This window comes from Pseudophryne corroboree, chromosome 11 (assembly GCF_028390025.1).
Source record: "Pseudophryne corroboree isolate aPseCor3 chromosome 11, aPseCor3.hap2, whole genome shotgun sequence".
Lineage (NCBI taxonomy): Eukaryota > Metazoa > Chordata > Amphibia > Anura > Myobatrachidae > Pseudophryne > Pseudophryne corroboree.
In genome coordinates this window covers 153,529,167-153,552,951 of record NC_086454.1, presented here as the reverse complement: position 1 = coordinate 153,552,951, position 23,785 = coordinate 153,529,167, and the positions used below count along the sequence as shown (strand labels likewise).

Here is a 23,785-nt window from a genome sequence, read left to right as displayed (position 1 = left end):
GTTGAATTATAAATACATATCTGCGCTTGCAAATTTGTTAGATAATATCACTGAAATGTATGATGACACGTTTAGGTATACTGGAAGAGAACTTCAAGCTTATAAAACAGAACTGGTACAGCATAGAATGGTTCTTAATTACCTCACAGCAGTAACAGGCGGATATTGTGTCACACTGGCAACACAATACGGCGTGAAATGTTGCACATATATTACGAATAGCACCGAGGACCCGGTCGAGGTCATAGACCAAAAGATGGACGATATTCTCCAACTGAAGTGGGAATTTCGCAGGAGACACAATCTCACTCTCGCTGCTGTAGGTAATGAGCTGACTGGTTGGGTGTCATGGTTGAACCCACGAAATTGGTTCTCTGGTTTAGGAGACTGGGCTCAAGGAGTCATAATGGATGTTGGGAAGTTTCTTCTATGTATCTTAGGTGTTGTCATATCAATTGGTTTGATATTTAGATGCGGTCAGGCTTTAATGAAGTGCAATCGTCGTACTAGGGTAATGAGTCTGAGGAGTGAGGAAACTGTAATTCCAATGGATTTGATTTATGACCCAAATGTAGAAACAATGATGTGATGAAAATGCGATTTCTACGGTCCGTTTCTTTCACCTGTTTTTCCGTTTCCTCCAAGGTAAAAAGACCCACTTGGACGAGGAATTTGATGAGCCGATATACAGACAACAGATGGATTAAAGAAGAAGCTTTGACAACCTGATACACAGATTTTTGATGAACTTTGCCATAGATCCCCAGTTTCCCTAGAAATTTTAAAATTACGCTAGCCCAACACTTTTGTAAATCTATGGACATTGACAAAGCTTTTGCTCGCACCTTATGGGCAAAAGCACAAAGAAGACTGCATTCAACAGACACCGAACAAGACTTCAACCGACAAATGTTCATTTACCTGACATAGAATACCTCTGCATTTACCGTAATTATGTCTTTTCTTCATCTCTACAACCTTCAGGTAATTACACACATAGTATAGGGAATACAGGCACAGATATCAGCAATCACATATTCCCCCATTCATGTATCATCAACTAAAATGTGCTCCCCAATTTTGTTACAACCAAAAGCCAAAAAGAGCTCGGTAAAGTTTGACAGCCCATCCACAGACCCGTACCACGGGATAAGAAGGAATTCAAATGTATACTTCGCAATGCCTCGAAGCTTGATGTACAACACGTACGGCACGATGATACATGACCCCCCCAAACATGGATTCATACACACATGCTTCTACTATCTCACTAGGTCATACCCTCTTCACACCTTCTCCTCTCTCCTCCCTTACCCAACCATGGAAATGTATTAACCCCTGACATATATTTTTCTCTTTTTGAAATGTTTTAGAAGGTGGCAGTTATTGTTGACTGCCAAAGGGTGGACTGTCAAAGTCAGAAAAATATCTCTATACACACTGCCATATTTGCACCTCATACACGTCCGCGCTGCGCATGCGTACGCTCTCCCGTGCGTGCGCATACTCACAGTCGCGGGCACCCGCAGGCGCACGGTATGCGTATTTATGGTAGAGTTTATGTGATCGTAGCGTGCGACTCAATCGTTACATATTTTAACTATATAATGTATTTTGTAGATCATGGTCCCTTTGATAGATTCTGAAAGTTTAGTTAATATAGCATGTTCCTGGACAGAGGGATCCCTCTTTGTATTGTACGAAGGGTCTAACAGGAGTCATACAGTGGTGTTTAGTACCCATCGGAAGAGTATTTAATTAGCAATATTCCGGTGTTGGTTTGGAGCGGATTAATCGCTCGTGCGAATAGTTATGGACATAAGAAGTTTATGTCCATTTACTATTATTTGCTCTTACTTAGCCATGCGGCGGGAAACCCAGTATCCCACCCACCTGAGCTGTTGGAAATCATCACAGCCCACCTGTATGAATCAACCTATGACCTTTTGTTATAATGCGAAGCCGAATTCCTGTGTCCAATGAACAATGAGATTGTAGGGACCATTGAATTGTATTGTGTGTGGGGCATAAATAGACAAGCCGATCACATCCAGCTCACTCTTCAACGGTTATCATTGCTGAAAATCGGGAGCTGGATGTCCAGAGGCGCATGCGATCGTTCCCCTTGTGCGTAAGTGTTTCTCCGCAATCATATTGTTCTTACTGTTATTGTGAGCCATTTCTCTCTATATCTCTCTCTTCTCCTCTTTCTCTCTTATTTTCCCTTAAAACATAATTGTATTGTATTGTATTTCCTGTGTAGTTATCTGGTTAGGTAGTCTATGTTATATTGTAGTGTATGACTTGTATTGTGTTAATTCTTTTGCAAGTATATCATTCATAATATATATATATATATTAGGCGTTGGACCCTAAGCCCAGGTATCTGTGTATTTCTTGTAGTGTTAAGTATTCACAGAGCGTCGGTGACGCTCAAACAGCTTTTAAGTTAATAAGGTTACACTAGGTTGCATCTACACCCTATCTCTACACTAAGGCTTTACAGCATATTACATTGTTTATGGTTTAGATATAAAGGTTTAACATTGTGAGCGTCAGCGCCGCTGGTGATCTCCTCGTGGTCCCGAGCGTCCGCTACGCTATAGCGAATCATTACGTTAGCCGGCAGCCAATAGCGTGCCTGCCTGTGATCTCTTGGCCGTGAGCGAACGTGACGCTTGAGCGTCTCGACTACGGCTAAGCGATTGCTACGCAACGAGCGTACCCTTACGGTACTCCATACGTGAATAACGTACAGTGTTCTTAGACCTCATAAAGGGTTTTATATAAGATAAATATTTAGCTTTATCAGGCACGTGCTACAAACAGCTGGATATTAGCATACATGAGGAAGAACAACTATTGCAGCAAATCAAAATGGCTGCGGGATTGGGGGACATCCTTGTGATTGGGGATTTTAATTACCCGGATATAAACTGGAGTAACGATTCATGTGCTAAAGCGAGGGCAGCAGGTTCTTAAATATGTTTAGGGATCACTACTTGTCTCAATTAGTCGAGGACCCAACTAGGGGTAAAACTACCCTGGATCTAGTAATTACTAATAATGTGGACATTATATCAAACACTAAAGTTGGGGAGTCTTTGGGTAATAGTGATCACTATATGATCACATTCGACATTTTTTAACATCTTTTAACTTTATGAAGGCTAATTTCAGTATGCTTAGATGTGCACTTAACGACATAGAGTGGGAGGTTCTGTTTAATAACAAGAACACTTCGGAAATGTGGGATGTTTAAAAGGGTTGCTGGATAGCAATATTCATAACTTTATTCCCATGGGCAGTAAATGCAGGAGTATTAAACTCAAACCGATGTGGCTTAACAAGAAAGTTAAGGCAGAAATGGATTAAAAAAAGCGGGCTTTCAAAGCATTTAAATCTAATGGAAAGGAGGAGTCTTTCCAGTATTACAAGGAGTGTATTAAGAAATGCAAAAAAGCAATAAGAGCAGCTAAAATGGAAAATGAAAAGCAAATCGCTATAGAGAGTAAAACCAATCCTAAAAAGTTTTTTAAATACATAAACGGTAAAAGGTTAAAAAAGGAGAATATAGGTCCATTAAAAGATGAATTAGGAGAATTGATAAATGACGAAATAAAAGCAGAAATACTGAACAAATTCTTTTCATGAGTTTTCACCAGTGAAGAACTGATGGTGGGAGTAGAGCATAACAATTGTGACAGTAATGATTCATGGTTAGATACTTGTTTAAGCAAAGAAGTAGTCCGGGAGAGACTAAGCAAAATTAAGATTAATAAATCACCTGGTCCTGATGGACTTCACCCGAGGGTTCTTATGGAGCTTAGTTCACAACTGGCACGACCCCTATACTTGATTTTCAATAGTTCAATTAGATCAGGCATGGTACCGAAGGATTGCCGTATAGCTGAGGTAGTGCCATTATTTAAAAAGGGATCCAAAAATCTTCAGAGAAACTACAGACCAGTTAGTTTAACATCTATAGTGGGGAAAACATTGGAAGGAATTCTAAGGGACGTCATATAGAAGTATCTAAAGTCCGCTAGGATTATTAGCAAGAACCAGCATGGGTTTGTGAGGGACAGGTCATGTCAGACTAACTTAATTAGCTTCTACGAGGAAGTGAGCAATAATCTTGATCAAGAAAAGCAGTGGATGTGGTCTTCCTAGATTTTGCAAAAGCCTTCGATACAGTTCCTCACAGGAGACTGATGATCAAATTAAAGGAGATTGGCCTAGGAAAAACTATTTGCACATGGATAAGCAGCTGGTTGGATAGCAGGGTACAGCGAGTAGTGGTCAACGGGAAGTCCTCAACCTGGTCCCCAGTAGTCAGCGGAATACCACAAGGGTCCGTACTCGGACCACTACTTTTCAACATATTTATCATTGACCTAGAAATAGGCCTGGAAAGCACAGTGTCAATCTTTGCAGATGATACTAAACTGTGTAAGGTAATTAATTCAGAATTGGATGTGGAGTCCTTGCAGAATGATCTATCTAAACTTGAACTCTGGGTGTCTAAATGGAAAATGAGGTTCAATACAGACAAATGCAAGGTTATGCATTTTGGGACTAAAAACAAATGCATCCTACATATTAAATTGGGAACGCCTAGGGGAAACAGAGTTGGAAAAAGATTTGGGGGTATTCATTGATAATAGGCTTAATAACCGTACACAATGTCAAAACGCAGTAAAGAAGGCAAGTAAGGTGCTAGCGTGCATAAAAAGGGGAATTGAGACAAGGGACTCAGATGTAATCATGCTGCTGTATAAGGCATTGGTACGTCCGCACCTGGAATATTGTGTTCAGTTTTTGGCACCATTGTATAAAAAAAGACATCAGTGAACTCGAAAGTGTTCAAAGGCGAGCTACTAAATTGATTAAAGGCCTAGAAGGACTTGACTATAAGGATAGACTTACTAGGCTGAATATGTATACACTAGAAAAGAGGCACCTAAGAGGAGATATTATTAATATCTTCAAATATGTAAAGGGACATCACAAAGAGTTATCAGAGGAATTATTTATTAAAAGAACACAGTTTAGGACACGTGGGCACTCGCTGCGACTGGAAGAGAGAAAGTTCTGAACGCAACGGAGGAAAGGGTTCTTCACTGTTAGAGCAATTAGGATGTGGAATTCCCTGCCAGGGAAGGTGGTAATGGCGGACTCTGTAATTGGATTTAAAAAAGGAATGGATAAATGTCTAAATGAAATAGCTATCCAAGGTTATAATCCTTAAAATATCAACGTGGTTAATCCAGGGGTAACATGAGTTATAGTAGCTAACTAGTCATAAAACATTATTTAGCAAGTATGTAGAATCATCACAACTTAAAACAGGTTGAACACGGGCAATTTGCCTCTATTCAACCTCAAATACTATGTTACTATGTTACTAAGTCAAAATCCCCTCCGCTGGCTGAATGGTCGACCTCATAATCTGCCCTCTCCCACTCTTTCAGATTATTGACTTGGAATTGTTTTATTCTTTTTGTCTGACTCTTCTTTTCCAGGTGTTAAACATATATAACATACATGTAGCATGTGGTTTTTTATTTTATTTTATTTTTTATGATTGATGGTCTCTCTCTGGTCGTGGGCATGGGGGTTACGGCTGTTGTTCAGGGATGACACTCTCTCGGAGTGTCAGTCTTCAGGACGATATTTCCTGCCTGTTTCAGCAGGGATATGTACATATCCTGAATTTATTGTGGCTCTGGTGTCCCATGCCTCCGTTCAGGGGAGTTTCATGTTCTGATCCTATTGTTATCGGTTATGAGATCTCGGAGACTTATGTGAAATTTCTATCTCCAATGCTAACATTCCAATGTTTTGTCTTGTCGGGATGTTCATACTTTTTGATTATCGACAATTGATCTGTTATGTTACTCTGGTTTAGTTTCAACTGGTATTGCATAGACAAAAAGCTTTCAATGTTTAGTGTTTGACGATGTTTTAAGGGTCTACCCAGCTTCGCCTTTTTGCCTACATCATGAATATGACTGTATCTTATTCTCTTATAATAGTAGGCTTGTTTCCTGTATGGCTAGTTTTTTTTCACCTTACTAGCCCACCCCCACAGCACCATAGGTCTTTTCTTTACAGTTGGGACTGGACTATCGTGCTGTTTGTCGTGTTCTCGAGACTGCAACCATATTCTGTTTCACTGTTGGTCCATGAACCACTTCCCCCTTTTCCCCGTTTTCTTTTCCTATAGGTTTTCCCATCCTACCCCAATGCAGTTGCACTCGACAATGCAGTATATCAGAGTTATTTTTAGCTACTCCTTTTTCTGGTTCCCACCATGACTTTGACTATTTTAACCCTAACTGTCAATGGTCTAAATTCTCCACGTAAGCATACTATGGCCTTACAATTTTTTAAGTAGCAATTCTCCTGCAGGAGACTCATTTCAAAACTTCCCATCCATTTTTAGCAACTCATGCCTGCCCTCAGGCTTTTTATTCTTCTGCAGATAAAAAACAAAAAGGTACGGATATTTTACTTCATAATACACTAACCTATACAATAGAACAATCCTTTTCTGACCGCTTTAATATTCTTGTTCTACACTTAGGTCACTCATATTTGATGGTAGCCTCAGTATATTTCCCTAATTTGGAGCAGGGTACCTTTCACAAGGACTTTTTCCCTCGATTAGAGAAGTCAGTCAAAGGACGTTTTGTTATCGGGGGTGACTTTAACGCAGTCCCTGACCTACATTGGGATCGCTCCCAAACTGGAAACCCAAGCCCCTCCACGATAAGAGAATCTAGAAGATTAGCTGACACTATAACCTCTCAGGGCCTATTTGATGCGTGAATATTGTATCCCTCTGAACTTACGTACACGCATTATTTTATTCCTCATGTTTTGCACTCTAGAATTGATATTTTTTTGGTAGACGCCAGCTCTGTTCACAGAATATCCAAAGCTTGGGTTACTCCAATTGTGTGGTCTGATCATTTGGCGATCTCCCTGTCTATCTCTTCCACGATTCCTCCACCTTCCTCTTTCCGATGAAGACTGAATTCTTCTCTCCTTCTGAAACAGGAATTTGTGACTCAAACTGAGAAATTTTTGGATGAATACTTCACTTTCAACACCACTGAAGGAATGTCTTCAGCTATAGTATGGGAAGCGCACAAAGCCTCTATTCGGGGTCACTTTATCTCCCTGGCTAAGGCTCAAAAATTAAAAGACATACAAGCTATTACAGATATGGAGCGTCAGATAGAGGCTCTGACGATTAAACACCAACAGACCCCTAAACGCTCGATTTACAGAAAACTTTTAGCTTTCAAAGGTCAGCTGTACCAAATCCTTTCTGCTAAAGCAGCCAAAACCATGAGATGGTTACATTATAAATTTTATGTGAAAGGAGATAAGGCAGATTCTCTCTTGGCTGCTCGACTACGTGCTAGTAAACAAAGAAACAGAATCCTTTCTTTGCACGACTCGCAACATAAACAGATTTATCATCCACAGAAAATTGCTTAATGTTTTAAAGAGTTTTATCAGGCATATAATATCCCCAACTCAGTGGATAATATAACCTTACAGGATCGTATTGATACATTTCTATCTAGTTGTTCTCTCCCGAAGTTATCCGATGAACAACTTCATTCTCTAAATGCGGTATTTACAACTGAAGAGATTGAATATACAATTAAATCTCTCAGGAACTCATCGGCTCCTGGCCCAGGTGGCTTACCTGCTCTTTACTACAAGAAATTTAAAGGGTCACTGTTACCCTTCTTAAAATATTTTTTTTATGATATTTTGTCAGGTACATCATTTGATAGTGCCACCACCAAAGCGGAGATAGTTGTTATCCCCAAACCTGATCGAGACCCTACTATGTGTGGTAACTACCGTCCTATATCACTTTTAAACTCTGACTTAAAATTATTCGCAAAAACTCTAGCTAATCGTCTTACTGGGATGATCTCCCACTTGGTTCATCCAGATCAGGTGGGATTCATTTCGGGCAGACAGGCTTTTGATAATATTATAAGAGCTCTTGATACTATTCACTTTGCAGATTACTACAAAACCCCTTCTCTGATAATTGGTTTAGATGCAGAAAAAGCGCTCGATCGAGTTTCATGGCTCTATATGCATCGGACCCTTCAACATTTTGGTTTTAACGACAGGTTTCTAACGGGAGTTAATTCTCTCTATAATTCCCCCTCTGCCTGTGTTTTGGTTAACGGTCTTATTTCACAATCTTTCACAATAAAAACTGGTACTAGACAGGGCTGCCCCCTCTCCCCTCTAATTTTCGCCCTCATGGTAGACCCTTTAGCTTCCAGAATCAGAAATAGTCCGGATGTCTCAGGTATCACAATAGGATCAGTGGAATTTTAAATATCCCTTTACGCAGACGACATCCTCCTCACTCTTTCTAATCCCCTTATAGCTTTACCCAACCTTTTTCAGATTCTGCAAGAATTTGGCGATGTTTCAAACTTTATAATTAATACTACGAAAACAGGGGTTTTAGACCTTTATCTCTCTAGTTCCCTGAAACATTCTTTAACCTTGAACGTTACCTTCGATTGGGGACAATCTTATATGACATATTTAGGTATTCACCTCACTAAAAAATATTCCCAACTATTCGCAGCTAACTATCCTAGGCTGATTAATGCTATAGCTGCAGATCTTAATAAATGGACAGGGCAATTTATTTCATGGATGGGACGAGTGAATGCCTTAAAAATGAACATTTTGCCTTGCCTCTTATACCTTTTCCAAGCGCTTCCAATCACTATTCCATCACACGTTTTATTAACTCTGCAGGAAAAATGTACTCTATTTTTGTGGTCTGGCAAACGACCGCGAGTATGTCTTAAAACTCTTTATAGTGGAGCGAAGGAGGGGAGACTGGGTGTTCCAAACTTGAAATTGTACTTCTATGCGGCTCACCTTTCTCAAGCAATTCAATGGCATACCAACATATCTACATGTAGATGGGTTCAATTGGAATCGGCATTAGTTCAGATGAGTTCCGTTTCCTCTTTATTGTGGATTCCCCGTACCCAAAGACCCACTACTCTATCAAGGTACCTGACTATAACATTCACTCTATCTTTGTGAGACAGAATTAGCAAAGCTTATTTGCTGCTCTCCTCCCCCTACACTGTTTCCACTTTGGGATAACTCAGCTTTTCCTGACGGTAAAGATAGCCAAGCTTTTAAAAACTGGCGTATACATAATTTACTTTTTATCAATGATATAGCTCCTTCACGCTCTTTCCCATCATTTGCAACATTACAAGACAGATATAAATTGCCCCCTCAATGTTTTTACCAATATTTACAGCTTCGTAGCTTCCACTCATCTTGGCTACATTCATGTAGTTCAACGGTTTGGACTACCCTTGAATCGTTATGTTTTTTCCGCTCCCCCTCAAAAGGCCTAATCTCAACAGTAGATCAGACTTTGCTTAATCATAAACTATCTCCTCTTGCAGTACACAAGATGGCTTGGGAAACTGATATACATGAACAACTAGGCCCTGACACATGGACCCAAATAAGGCAAAGCCTTGTAGCTTCCTACACTGCTATTAGACACAGGGAAAACTCATTTAAAATATATGTACGCTGGTATTTAGTCCCAACACGATTAAAGCGTATTTTCCCGTCTACTTCAGATCTCTGTTGGCGAGGTTGTGGGATGGAGGGCACCCTGCTCCATATTTTCTGGGACTGTCCCAAAATTTCTCCTTTATGGAAATCGATTCGCAGGCTGATTTTACGCATCACAGAAGTAGATATTCCCTTCGCCCCATCTATTTCCTCGCTTCATTTGTGATGCAGTTAAATCACATCAGAAACTTATCTGGCATGTCACTTGTGCAGTGAAGTGCAAGATTGCGCATCACTGGAAATCCCAAACTATCCCCTCTATGGCAGCAATTTTGATGGCTATATGGGACACATACCATATGGAATTCCTATCTAGTATTGCGGAAAACAATACGGCAACTTTCTCTAAAACATGCGCATCACAAAGCCCCTCCTCCTCTTACGTTCGGCTTCAGAGGAAAATGTTCTTTAGGGACTTAATATCGCCAGGAGTGGGGACGCTCCTGATTGGACAGGAGAACCTTTCGCCCGAATTCAGCGTCATGAGAGGCAAAAGTATCCAAGAAATAATGTCTTATTAATGTGTTAATGGAAGACCATGTGGCTGCCTTACATATCTGTTCTGCTGAAGCACCATTTTGTGCTGCCCATGAAGGATCTACCTTACGAGTTGAGTGTGCAGAGACATTATCCGGCACAGGGAGACCAGCTCGAGAATATGGTTCTGAAATTGTCACTCAAAGCCATCTTGCCAGCTTCTGTTTAGTAGCAGGCCATCCTCTCTTGTGAAATCCGTAGAGAATGAAGAGAGAATCTGTCTTTCTGGTGGCACTGGTACGATCCACGTAGATCCTTAATGCCCGGACTACGTCCAGCGACGCATCTCCCGCAGAAAGTCCCGATACCTGAAAAGCTGGGACTACAGTTTCTTCATTAAGGTAGAATTTAGACACCACCTTCGGAAGATACCCAGATCTAGTTCTTAGAATTGCTTTATCTGGATAAAAAGTCAGAAAAAGAGAACGACAAGAAAGTGCTCCTAAATCTGATACTCTTCTAGCTGATGCCATAGTTAGTAGAAAGAGAACTTTAGCTGTCAACCATTTAAGATCCACTTTATTAAGTGGTTCAAATGGAGCAACTTGAAGAGCTTTCAGGACTAAATTTAAGTCCCAAGGCACTGTAGGAGGAACAAAGGGAGGTTGAATGTGCAGCATTCCCTGGAAGAAAGTACGCACATCCTGTAAATTGGCAATTTTCTTTTGGAACCATACAGTCAATGCTGATACTTGTACTCTCAAGGAAGCCACCTTCAAACCTTTATCCATTCCCGCCTGAAGGAAATCTAAGACCCTAGAAATCTGGAAAGATTTTGGGTCCATATTTCTTTTACTCAGAGCCGTAACTAGGTGTGTGCCAGCGGTGCCTGGCACACAGCACATATGCACTGTAGGCGCAGAACCGTCAGCAACACCCGCAGGGCCACCCACGCCAAACTAGCATTGTCCGCCCGATGCAGATCACAGTCACACTTACAAACTCATAATCTCCTCACTGCTGCTTAGTCCCCGCTTCAGGCTGTCATAACTCCATTTGGCCACTGAGAGCTGGCCCAGGATTGGCTGGTCTCTCGATGCTGCTTTCACTTTTGGGTGCTGTGCTCTCTGTTCTGGTCTCTTGTAGATGCGGCTGTGACAGCCGCCCAGGGGACCAGCTTCCCGGCGCTATTACAGGTACCAGCGCTGCCAGCCTCTCCCTGCAGGACGTGCTGCACTCCAGCTGCCCTGCTCTGTATTCACTACAGGGGACCAGCTTCCCGGCACTATTACAGGTACCAGCACTGCCAGCCTCTCCCTGCAGGATGTTGCGCACTCCAGCTGCCCTGCTCTGTATTCACTACACGGGACCAGCTTCCCGGCGCTATTACAGGTACCAGCGCTGCCAGCCTCTCCCTGAAGGACGTGCCGCACTCCAGCTGCCCTGCTCTGTATTCACTATCCCCCAGTCACAACTCTTTTGCTAGCAGCGCAGGCAGCTTAAAGGATGTGAGAGTGCAGTCTGGTTTCTATCACGGCTGGGGGTGCTTGCATACTGTCTTCCTCTGAGAGTGACCGCGAGGTACACCTTTTTTACCACCTCTGTTGTGTGGTTCCCTCATACTTTGTGTAAGCAGGCTCTGGAAGCTTCACACAGGGGGAACACAGACACAACCTTTCACACAGAGCCTCATCAGCACCATAGTATCCCCTACTGGTGCGTGCAGGCTGCCATACAATGCATACATTTGTGTAAAAAGGGGGACTCTGCTGCCATAATGTGTAAAAAGGGGACTCTGCCTGCCTACTGTGTAAAAAAGGGGATTCTGCTGCCATAATGTGTAAAAAGGGGGACTCTGCTGCTGTAATCTGTAAAAAAGGGGACGCTATCTGCTTTAAAAGTGTAAAAAGGGGGACTGTCTGCCGTAATGTGTAAAAAGGGGACGATGTCTGCCGTAATGTACAAAGAGGGGGACGATGTCTGCTGTAATGTGTAAAAAAGGGAGACGTGTACCGTAATGTGTAAACAGGGGACGCTGTCTGCCGTAATGTGTAAAAATGTGGACTGTCTGCCATATTGTGTAAAAAAAGTGGACTCGCCGTAATGTGTAAAAAGGGCTCTACCTGGTGCAATGGCGCAACTGTGCTGCATAATTTGAATAATGGAGATTACTGTGCACCGTAATATGAATTAGTATTATTTTGTTGCCAAACCCCTTCCCCATGAAGCCACGCCCCTATATTTTTTGGGCGCTGGCACGGCGCGCACTGCCCCTATTTTACATAGGGGTGGGCGCTGATGCCATTTCTTGCACACAGCGCTAAAATGTCTAGTTACGGCACTGCTTTCACTGCACCAATGAATATAGGCCTGCCATATTTGGTGATAAATGCGAGCTGAGGAGGGTTTCCGTGCTCTGAGCATTGTTTGAACTACCTGTTGTGAGAATCCTCTTGACTTCTGGATAGAGGTTTCAACAGCCATGCCGTCAACGATAGTCGATCCAGATGCCTGTGGTAACAGGGACACTGCATTAGTAGACGTGGATGTTGAGGGAGCAGAAGTGGAGCATCCATCGACATTCTCTGCAGATCTGTGTACCAATGCCTTCTGGGCCAAGCCGGAGCTATTAGAATCACGGCACCCTTTGCTTCTTTTATCTTCCTCACCACCCTGGGTAGCAGGATGATCGGAGGAAACAGATACGCCAGATGAAAATCCCATTTCACTGACAGGGGCGTCCACAAAGATTGCTCCAGGATCCTTTGTTCTTGACCCGTATACGGGTACTTTGTTGCTCAGACGGGACGCCATGAGATCTATCTCTGGCAGACCCCACTTGTCTACTAGAGTCTGAAAGAATTCCGGATGGAGAGCCCATTTGCTTGCTTGAATGGCGTGTCGACTGAGAAAGTTTGCTTCCCAGTTTAGGACTCCCGGAACGAATACTGCGAACAATGCTGGAAGATGGAGTTCTGCCCATTTTAGTATGTGACTTACCTCCTTCATTGCTGTTTGACTGCGCGTTCCTCCCTGATGGTTGAGGTACGCTACCGCCGTTACATTGTCCGAGCGGATCTGGACTGGTCTTCCTTGAAGAGTGTCCTTTGCCTGAATCAGTGCCATGTATATGGCCCGAAATTCTAACAGATTTATTGGCAGGCAACTTTCTTCTGTGGTCCATTGTCCCTGGAACCATAATCTTCCAGACACTGCTCCCCAACCCTGAAGATTGGCATCTGTTGTCAGGATCTCCCAATCTGATATCCAAAAGGGTCTCCCTTTGTTTAGATGGGATGTTTGTAGCCACCAGGCTAATGACTTTCTTATCTTGTGTGAAAGTACCATAGTCTGTTTCTTTATTGTCTGATGTATTCCATTCCATCTGGCCACAATCAGACGCTGCAGAGGTCTTGAGTGGAATTGTGCATACTCCACCATGTCGAATGTTGACACTGTCAAATCCATCAGTCGCATTGCTGCGTGGATTGATATTGTTTGACTGTGTAACAAATCCTGAGTCCTTGACTGTACCTTGGCTATCTTGTCCCGAGGTAAAAATGTTTTCTGCCGGCGTGCAGTGGGGAGGCTGATCGTGACGGACGTGCTTCCAGGGAGCTCCTGCCTGTTACTTCTATTATGGCCAACGGAGCCACTTTTGGAAAGCCCAGCTGCACTCATTCCTCCCTGCATACCTCTGCCTTCGGTGTATGGTGGGTTCGCAGAGCCGGCGGGCAGCTTCTCTGCTCGTGAGGGTTGAGGCCTACCACTAGCAGGAAGCCGGGACCTCGGGTGATGGTGGAGCCCGGGTAGAAGTGAGGCACGACGCAATGCTGGACATTCCCTGCGGCCGCTAGCCAGAGCCTTGCGACCTGCCTGCCCCCCCGGCCAACTGCTCTGTGATCCAGGTAACGGGGCTGACATGCGGTCTGCGGTGCACGGCAGCCGCCCGAGCCGGGACATCGTCTGAGAGCTGGAGCCGGGATGCCCGCGTGACTGTGCTTCTCCACGGGGCGTCACACAATAGAGGCGCTGCACGCCTGATTCTATACCTGGAGGCCCTGATTGTGAATAGATTACCCACCTTGCATGGAGGGGTGGCTGGGGAGATTGGAGGAGGGCTGGAGGCTGCAGGACACCCTGTGCAACAGGGGACAGCGCGCCTTGCTGAACTGCAGCTCCTTTCTTCTAGCTTGCGGAGGAGTCTTGCATACAGGTACTAGGGCACTAAGTTTAGCCAAGGAGAGGATCTCCTGGGACATCTGTACAGTCCTAACAGCCGGAGTTTCCCTCTCGACAATTACCCCTCATTGCCTTTATAGGTGAAGCATTGCCTGTACTTCATTCATCTTTATATACAGCCGTTCAGGCTTATACACCTATTCTCAAGATACCTGGAAATCCATCCGACTGGTAGTCTCTGCCTTTTAGCCTGTGTCCATTCTTGTCTATCAGTGCTCTGAGGTGGCGTGCCCTGACCAGACACCTCCTTCTGAGATATCTTTCATCACAGCCCTGTACTCCGCCATACCATTCTTTCTGTGCTCCTTATTATTGACAAATACATGTCTAAAACACTACGTAATCCACGGGGGGCCCAGACGGGTAAAGTCAAAAATTGTGAAAGCTCAGTTAACAGTGCTTCGGTCTCCCCGACATATAGTCAGGGTTCTAGCCCTAGGGGACACCCACAGACCACACCAACCATGGAATCATCTGAATCCTTCTCTACGAGCGAGATCACAAATATCCTCTCATCTTTACTGGATCAAAAGCTAGTGCCTTTGAAGGATTCTTTGGACTCTGCACTTACGCAACTCACAGCGCACGATCAGCGGATATCCGAGGCTGAACAAAGAATTTCTGACTTAGAAGATGATCTTTCTGCGGCCAAGTCATCCTGAACGGCACAGGAAAAGCTGCTAGTAGCCCTACAAGACAAGCTTGAAGATTTGGAAAATCACAATAGAAGAAATAATATATGCCTCATAGGTCTTCCAGAATCTGTGAAAACATCCGATCTTATGAAACTGGTCTCCCAATGGTAACCAAGAGAGCTGGGTTGCGTCTCGGACACAAGCTACGTCCTGGTTGAGCGTGTCCATCGAATTGGTCCTGATCACCAGTCCAGTAGAGATAGACCCAGGCCGGTCATCATGAGAATCTTTAATTACGCTGATAAGGTCCGTATGATGGAAGCCTATCGGAAATGTGCTGACCTTCGGTACCAAGACTCCAAGATCTTGTTATTCCAGGACTTTTCCTATTTAGTTGCTGCAAAAAAACGCGAGTTTTCACCAACCTGTAAGCGTCTATTTGACCTTGGCCACTGCTTTGCATTACTGTATCCGGCCGAGCTGAGAATCACCCATGCAGGCAAATCCTACCTCTTTGAAACTCCACAAGAAGCCAGAAACTTTGTCAACTCGTTAGACACGACACTGCTTACTGGTATGGATGACGCTGACTGACTCTTATGTCCTTTTCCAGTTGGTTAATTGTCACCTATAGCATGTCCGTTCGGGACACGGATGAATAACACCTCTCTGTTTAGTGTATTGATTTTGCTCTGTTGCAGCACTGTGATGAAAGTTAAATGTTGCTGCTCTGCAGTGACTTTGTATTTGTAATAATCCTATGTTCTTTCCTCCAAGTTTATTTTTCTACCTGCTATCTTCTCTTTTATCTTCCTTTTGGCTGCTTTCTCTTTCCCACTCCCCCTTATCTCATTTTTTGTTATACTATTATAGATTATGGTGCCCTTGGATTCTTTGTTTGAGGATGTCCTCACATGTGTCCATGCTTCCCTTTGGGATGCTGACAATATTTCAAAGGGTACTCGCATGGGTTCTTAAAATGTTGAAATTATTTTGCACCTTGGTTTATGACTTGCCACACACACACTATCTTTGCGGACTATGATAGGAATGTACATATTTCTTTATCTTTGCTGTTTTAAGTCTTTAATCCATCACGACCCGCTCGCTGGGACGGGTTGGGATCAACCATTACGACATACTGTAATCCGTTTTTGGCCTAGGGTTGGTATCGGCTAAATGCCGCTAACACGTGACACTTCGACGATAATACAATCACGATTCAAGTTAGTTTCATGGAATGTTGAGGGACTCAATACCCCTATTAAGAGGAAAAAGGTCCTTACTTATTTAAAACGACTAAAACCAAATATAGTGTTATTACAAGAAACTCATTGGAAGATTTCAGACCTCAATGTACTAAGGGACACGTGGGTGGGAGAATATAGAACAGCTTCTTACACATCTAAACGCAGAGGCGTTTTGACCATCCTCAATAAATCGCTCTCTGTTCTATTCTGGATGATTTGACTAATCTAGAAGGTAGATACCTCTTTTTGAAGCTTAAAATTTTAAATACAATATATACGGTGGCCTATATCTATGCCCCCAATGGCCCTAACGCATCCTTTTTCTCCGCTATATACACAAAACTTCAGGGTTGGGCGGAGGGATCCATTATTATGGGTGGAGATTTTAATTGTGTACAATCAATTAATATAGACAGGACAACGACGTCTAGTACGCCTACTGTAGCCATCCACCTTCACTAACACTGCTTACCTCTTCTTTACGACTATCTGACCCGTGGAGACTTCGCAACCCGGATGCCCGTGAATATTCCTTCTACTCCCACCCTCATCACTCCTCCTCTAGATTAGATTTTTGGCTAGTTACGACTCTCTTTTGCACTACGTTGTAGACGCTAAAATAGAACCCATCTCACTCTCAGATCACGCCCCAATCTGGATCTCGATTACCCTAGACACCCCTTTGCTAGGTCCTATAACTGGCGTTTTCCTGCTTATTTGGAACATTCCTCGGATTTCAATCAATTTCTTACTCAAGCCTTCCTTAACTATACACGTGATAATGAAATTCATGTTGACGACATTAATTTGTTCTGGTCGGCTTCTAAACCAGTAGTCAGTGGACAAATCTTGGAATATGTTTCTAGAAAACGCAAGCATTAGAGCACCCAGTTGTACAATCTGAGCAAAGCCTTGACGACAGCATATGACGCTATGTTATTATTTGATTCCCCAGACAATAGACGGGCCTACACTGACGCAAAACACCTTTACGACGCATTGTGTACTGAACGAGCTAGCTTTTCCTACGCTGTTCAAAGAAACTAATTTTTTCGTGGTGCTAACAAGTCGGGCAAACTATTGGCTAACTTAATGAGGTCATCTACAACCCCTTCTCGCATAACTCACTTACACATAGACTCAGCCCCTCCGACGACAGACGATACTATAAAAATGTATACATAGCACCTTTGGATAGCCCTGCCGAGGGTATGGACTTTTTGGAGAAGGCAGACTTACCCACATTAACGGAGGAGGAACGGACGTCTTTGACGGACTCAGTAACGGAATTAGAATTACTAAACTTGATTAAATCACTCCATAATGGGAGAACGTCGGGCTCGGATGGGTTTGGGGCGGAATATTATAAAATGCTTGCCCCCCAATATGCTACCTTATTTGTTGACGTTGTTTAACACGTTATTACAAGGCTCCCCTCCCCCTTCTGGCTTTACCGAAGCCAGAATTGTTGTTTTTCCAAAACCAGGTAAAGACCCTGCGTATATCCAATCCTATCGACCTATATCCCTTCTAAACCAAGACCTAAAATTATTCACCAAATTAATGGCCGCTCGTCTCCAATTAACATTGCAACGTATTTTACATCCTGCCCAAACTGGGTTTGTAAGGACTAGGACATCGGTACATAACGTACGTACCCTGTGTCACGATCCGGGTATCTGGACGCCATTTGTTACCCATCAGATGCCTCCTAAGGCTGGCTCAGCGCTCCAGGACCGGATCCCATCTGTTATCCTGATGTGTACATTCCTGTATCCTCTCCTGTCACTCTGGGACGCTGTCACAGTAAACGCCATATTACACCTGGCATGGCGTCTCCCGCGGCCTCCGCCGCCGTCCCTGAACTTCTGCATGCAGAGTGTCTGAGTGGCGATTACGTCAGCCGCGGCCTCCGCTGTGTCCGCGTGGTTGGATGTGCATCTGTCAGCCTGGCGCCTCCTGTCTCCGGTGGCCGGCGCCGCCATTACTGTTTTCATTACCACATGGATTACAAACCAAACTTCCCTCCAAGTGTCTGCATGGGCGCAGCCATCTTGGATTCTGTCAGCTGATCATTTCCACCAATCTGTTCTCAGTATTGATAATCTGCATAATTGCCTAGCCAATCCCTTCCTTGCTGCAGGTATAAATACACTGTGCCTGAGCAAGGAAGGCGTCAGTGCTTTGGTTGTCAAACCTAGTTCCTGTTTGTCTCTCTCCTGTGATTGTCTTCCAGGTTCCAGCTCCTGTCTCAAGACTTCCACCATAGAGACCCGCACCAGCATTCCACCTGCGGTGTAGCCTGACTCTCCAATCCATTGTGGATTCATCTGTTTCCAGCTACAACATTACCTGCTTCCAGCTCAGCTTCCAGCAGAGTACAGCTTCCCTTAAAGGGCCGGTGTCCTTTCTACACTTTACCACTCTCCACCGGTATTATTATTTCTCCGCTCTCAAGTTCTACACTTCAGTTCATATTTCATCGCTCCCAAGTTCATTTATTATTTAACTGGTTCCAGCCAGTATCCACTCCGTGCTAACAACAGTCTGGTTCCAGCCAGTATCCACAGCAGCTGTTTTATCTTCAGCAACCCAGCTTTTCCTGGAACACCAGCTGGCACAATCCTGGGTTATCTCCATTGCTACAGTCGGGCCTGGTAAGGACTTTCCATCTAGAAGATCATAAGAACTATCTCACACTACCAGTGCCCTGTGGCTCCTGCCATCCTGTAGTACCCAGGAACTGTATTTATTCTTTGCTGACTTTTACGTTTTCTTTTACTGCTGCTGTGTTGCGGAGTTGTCATAATAAACATCATTGACTTTTATCCAAGTTGTCGTGGTCACGCCTTCGGGCAGTTATTATTCATGTTACTTACATGTCCAGGGGTCTGATACAACCTCCCAGGTTCCGGTACATCTCAGCCCCTACAACTGAGGCTGCCTCCCGTCAGCTCAGGCCCTCAGTTGTGACAGTAAGCACTGACCTAATGAATCCAGCCGGAGACCAGGATCAAGCGGCCAGGCCGATGCAAGAACTGGCAGCCCGACTAGAACATCAGGAGGCTGCACAGGGCCACATCATCCGCTGTCTCCAGGATCTCTCTACTCGGCTGGATGGGATTCAGACAACTCTCCGTGGATCAGGCGCGTCTGGTGCGTCAACCACAGTGACTCCAGCTATAACCCCACCCACCTTACCCATTTCTGCTCCACGTCTTCATCTTCCAACGCCAGCAAAATTTGACGGATCTCCAAGATTCTGCAGGGGATTTCTCAACCAGTGTGAGATTCAGTTTGAGCTACAACCTGGCAATTTTCCCAGTGACCGTACAAAAATTGCCTACATTATTTCTCTTCTCAGTGGCTCAGCCCTTGATTGGGCATCACCGTTATGGGAGAGGTCCGACACCCTGCTATCTTCCTACACTGCCTTCGTGTCAACATTCAGGCGCATCTTCGACGAGCCAGGCCGGGTAACCTCAGCTTCATCCGAGATTCTCCGTTTACGCCAGGGGTCACGTACTGTAGGACAATATCTGATACAGTTCCAGATCCTGGCATCCGAACTGGCATGGAACGACGAGGCCCTGTATGCTGCATTCTGGCATGGCTTATCTGAGCGTATTAAAGATGAGTTAGCTACCAGAGACTTACCTTCTAAGTTAGATGAGCTAATCTCACTCTGCACGAAAGTTGATTTACGTTTCAGAGAGAGAGCAACTGAGCGTGGAAGATCATCTGCTCCAAAATCTTCTGCTCCTCCTCCTCGTCAACTGTCACCATCTAAAGATGAGCCCATGCAACTTGGCCGTTCCCGTTTAACTCCTGCTGAGCGCCGAAGACGTCTCTCCGAGTTTCTCTGTCTCTATTGTGCAGCTCCGTCTCACACCATTAATGCCTGTCCCAAACGTCCGGGAAACTCCAAATCCTAGCTCGCCAAGGAGAGGGCCGGCTAGGAGTAATGATCTCCTCTCCATCTCCTCAAGATTGTAATCTCCCAGTCTCGCTTCAAGTTGCTCAACGTTATCGGAACGTCATTGCCCTCCTTGATTCCGGAGCAGCTGGGAACTTTATTACCGAAGCCTATGTTAAACGGTGGTCCCTACCCACCGAGAGACTTCCTTCGTCCATTTCTTTAACTGCCGTGGATGGCAGCAAAATTTTTGATGCAGTTATTTCTTTAAGGACTCTACCAGTTCGTCTGAGAGTGGGAGTTCTTCATTCCGAACTTATTTCTTTTTTAGTGATTCCAAGAGCCACACATCCTGTGGTCCTGGGCCTTCCATGGCTCCGTCTTCACAATCCTACAATTGATTGGACGACTACGCAAATCCTGGCATGGGGTTCCTCCTGTGCTGAGACATGTTTGTTTAAAGTATTGCCTGTCTGTTCTTCCTCCCCCAGGTCGTCTGATGTTCCACCTCCTCCATATCAAGATTTCACGGATGTGTTCAGTAAAGCTTCTGCTGATATCCTTCCTCCTCATAGAGAATGGGACTGTCCGATTGATCTCGTTCCAGGGAAGGTTCCACCTCGAGGCCGAACTTATCCGTTGTCTCTGCCTGAGACGCATTCTATGGAGGAATATATTAAAGAGAACCTAGCAAAGGGGTTCATTCGACCTTCTTCTTCTCCAGCCGGCGCAGGCTTCTTTTTTGTAAAAAAGAAAGATGGTGGTCTGCGGCCGTGCATCGACTACAGAGGTTTGAACGACATTACCATCAAGAACCGTTATCCTTTACCCCTGATTACTGAGCTCTTTGACAGAGTTAGCGGAGCTACCATCTTTACAAAGCTGGACTTGCGAGGTGCATACAATCTCATCCGGATCCGTGAGGGTGACGAGTGGAAGACCGCCTTTAACACCCGTGACGGACATTATGAGTACCTCGTCATGCCCTTCGGATTGAGCAATGCTCCAGCTGTCTTCCAGCATTTTGTCAATGAGATCTTCAGAGACATTCTATACCGTCATGTCGTGGTCTATCTAGACGATATCCTCATTTTTGCCAACGATTTAGAGGAGCATCGTTTTTGGGTTAAGGAGGTTCTGTCCCGTCTCCGTGTCAATCATCTCTATTGCAAATTGGAAAAATGCGTCTTTGAGGTCCAGTCCATTCCGTTTCTGGGGTACATTGTGTCCGGTTCCGGACTAGAGATGGATCCTGAGAAACTACAAGCAATCCAAAATTGGCCGGTACCCTTAACCCTCAAAGGGGTCCAGAGGTTCTTAGGGTTCGCCAACTATTACCGAAAGTTTATACGAGACTTTTCCACCATTGTGGCGCCTATTACTGCTTTCACTAAGAAGGGTGCTAACCCGTCCAAGTGGTCTGAAGAAGCCATGCAAGCATTTCATCTTTTAAAACAAAGGTTCATCTCTGCGCCTGTTCTGAAACAGCCTGACATCGACTCTCCTTTCATCTTAGAGGTTGATGCCTCCTCCGTTGGAGTAGGAGCGGTGTTATCTCAGAGGGCTAAAGATGGCCATTTACACCCTTGCAGTTTCTTCTCCCGGAAGTTCTCCCCAGCTGAGCGCAACTATGCCATTGGCGACCAGGAGTTGCTAGCCATCAAGCTCGCTCTAGAAGAGTGGAGGTATCTGTTGGAGGGAGCTTCTCATTCAATCACCATACTTACAGACCACAAGAACCTTTTATACCTGAAGGGCGCACAATGTCTCAACCCTCGTCAGGCCAGATGGGCACTTTTCTTTTCCAGGTTCGACTTTAAACTCCAGTTCTGTCCGGGCTCTCAGAATCGCAAGGCCGATGCCCTTTCCCGCTCATGGGAGCAAGAAAATGAGTCAGAGTCTTCAGACAAGCATCCTATTATAAATCCGTTGGCATTCTCCACGGTAGGGATGGACTCTACGCCCCCATCAGGGAAAAGTTTTGTGAAGCCGATGCTAAGGAAGAAGCTCATGCATTGGGCCCATGCTTCCCGTTTTGCCGGACATACAGGTATCCAAAAAACCCTGGAGTTTATCTCTAGGTCCTATTGGTGGCCAACTCTGAAAAAGGACGTCTTGGAGTTTATTGCATCTTGCCCAAAGTGTGCCCAACATAAAGTATCCCGCCAGTCGCCTGCGGGGCAACTGGTTCCACTATCCGTTCCCCGTCGACCATGGACCCACTTGTCGATGGATTTCATTACAGACTTACCCATGTGCAACAAGTTCAATACCATCTGGGTGGTAGTTGACCGGTTCACCAAGATGGCACACTTCATTCCTCTCACCGGTCTTCCGTCAGCTTCCAAGTTGGCTCAAGTATTCATACAAGAGATCTTCCGACTCCACGGTCTTCCTGAAGAAATTATCTCAGATCGAGGAGTTCAATTCACAGCCAAATTCTGGCGAAGTTTATGTCAAGTCCTCCAAGTCAAGCTAAAGTTTTCCACGGCTTACCATCCTCAGACCAATGGTCAAACCGAGAGGGTGAATCAGGACTTGGAGGCCTTCCTCCGCATCTATGTGTCCTCCTCTCAAGATGACTGGGTTCAATTACTTCCCTGGGCCGAGTTCTGTCATAACAACCAGTATCATTCTTCATCTGCTTCAACACCATTCTTCACTAACTTTGGATTCCACCCTAAAGTCCCTGAGTTCCAACCGCTTCCAGCAACTTCTGTTCCCGCAGTGGATATCACCTTGCATCAGTTTGCCAATATCTGGAAGAGCGTACGATCAGCTCTGCTCAAGGCATCGTTCAGGTACAAGAAGTTTGCGGATAAGAAGCGTCGAGCAGTTCCTGCTCTCAAGGTGGGTGATCGGGTATGGTTATCCACGAAGAATTTGAGGTTAAGAGTTCCCAGTATGAAGTTTGCACCTCGCTATATCGGTCCTTTCAAGATTGAACAAGTCATCAATCCTGTTGCTTACAGACTCCAGTTGCCTCCCTTCTTAAAAATACCCAGGACATTCCATGTTTCCCTGTTGAAACCGCTGATCTTGAATCGGTTTCATTCCTCACTTCCTCCAACTCCGAAAGTCCAAACTCAACGAGGCGTTGAGTATGAAGTGGCCAAGATCCTGGACTCACGTCACCGTTACGGTCAACTACAATATCTTATTGACTGGAAGGGTTATGGTCCTGAGGAACATTCATGGACCAATGCTTCTGATGTCCATGCTCCTGCCTTGGTCCGGAGATTCCATTCCAAGTTTCCTCAAAAGCCAAAGAAGTGTCCTGGGGCCACTCCTAAAGGGGGGGGTGCTGTCACGATCCGGGTATCTGGACGCCATTTGTTACCCATCAGATGCCTCCTAAGGCTGGCTCAGCGCTCCAGGACCGGATCCCATCTGTTATCCTGATGTGTACATTCCTGTATCCTCTCCTGTCACTCTGGGACGCTGTCACAGTAAACGCCATATTACACCTGGCATGGCGTCTCCCGCGGCCTCCGCCGCCGTCCCTGAACTTCTGCATGCAGAGTGTCTGAGTGGCGATTATGTCAGCCGCGGCCTCCGCTGTGTCCGCGTGGTTGGATGTGCATCTGTCAGCCTGG

General features: G+C 44.8%; 1 protein-coding gene across 1 annotated transcript in view; it reads left to right on the top strand.

Annotated features, from left to right (window-relative positions):
• Window positions 1–22,781, top strand: part of LOC134968692 (uncharacterized) — a gene marked incomplete at its 3' end in the record, with an annotated part of 43,365 nt that extends 20,584 nt beyond the window's left edge. Inside the window, exons 4-7 of the mRNA XM_063944205.1 lie at window positions 7,066–7,435; window positions 7,802–7,986; window positions 20,769–21,620; window positions 22,257–22,781. Of these exons, the coding sequence (XP_063800275.1) occupies window positions 7,066–7,435; window positions 7,802–7,986; window positions 20,769–21,620; window positions 22,257–22,781 (1,932 nt within the window). The remainder of the gene's footprint in view (window positions 1–7,065; window positions 7,436–7,801; window positions 7,987–20,768; window positions 21,621–22,256) is intronic.
• Between the last annotated feature and the right edge of the window lie 1,004 nt (window positions 22,782–23,785).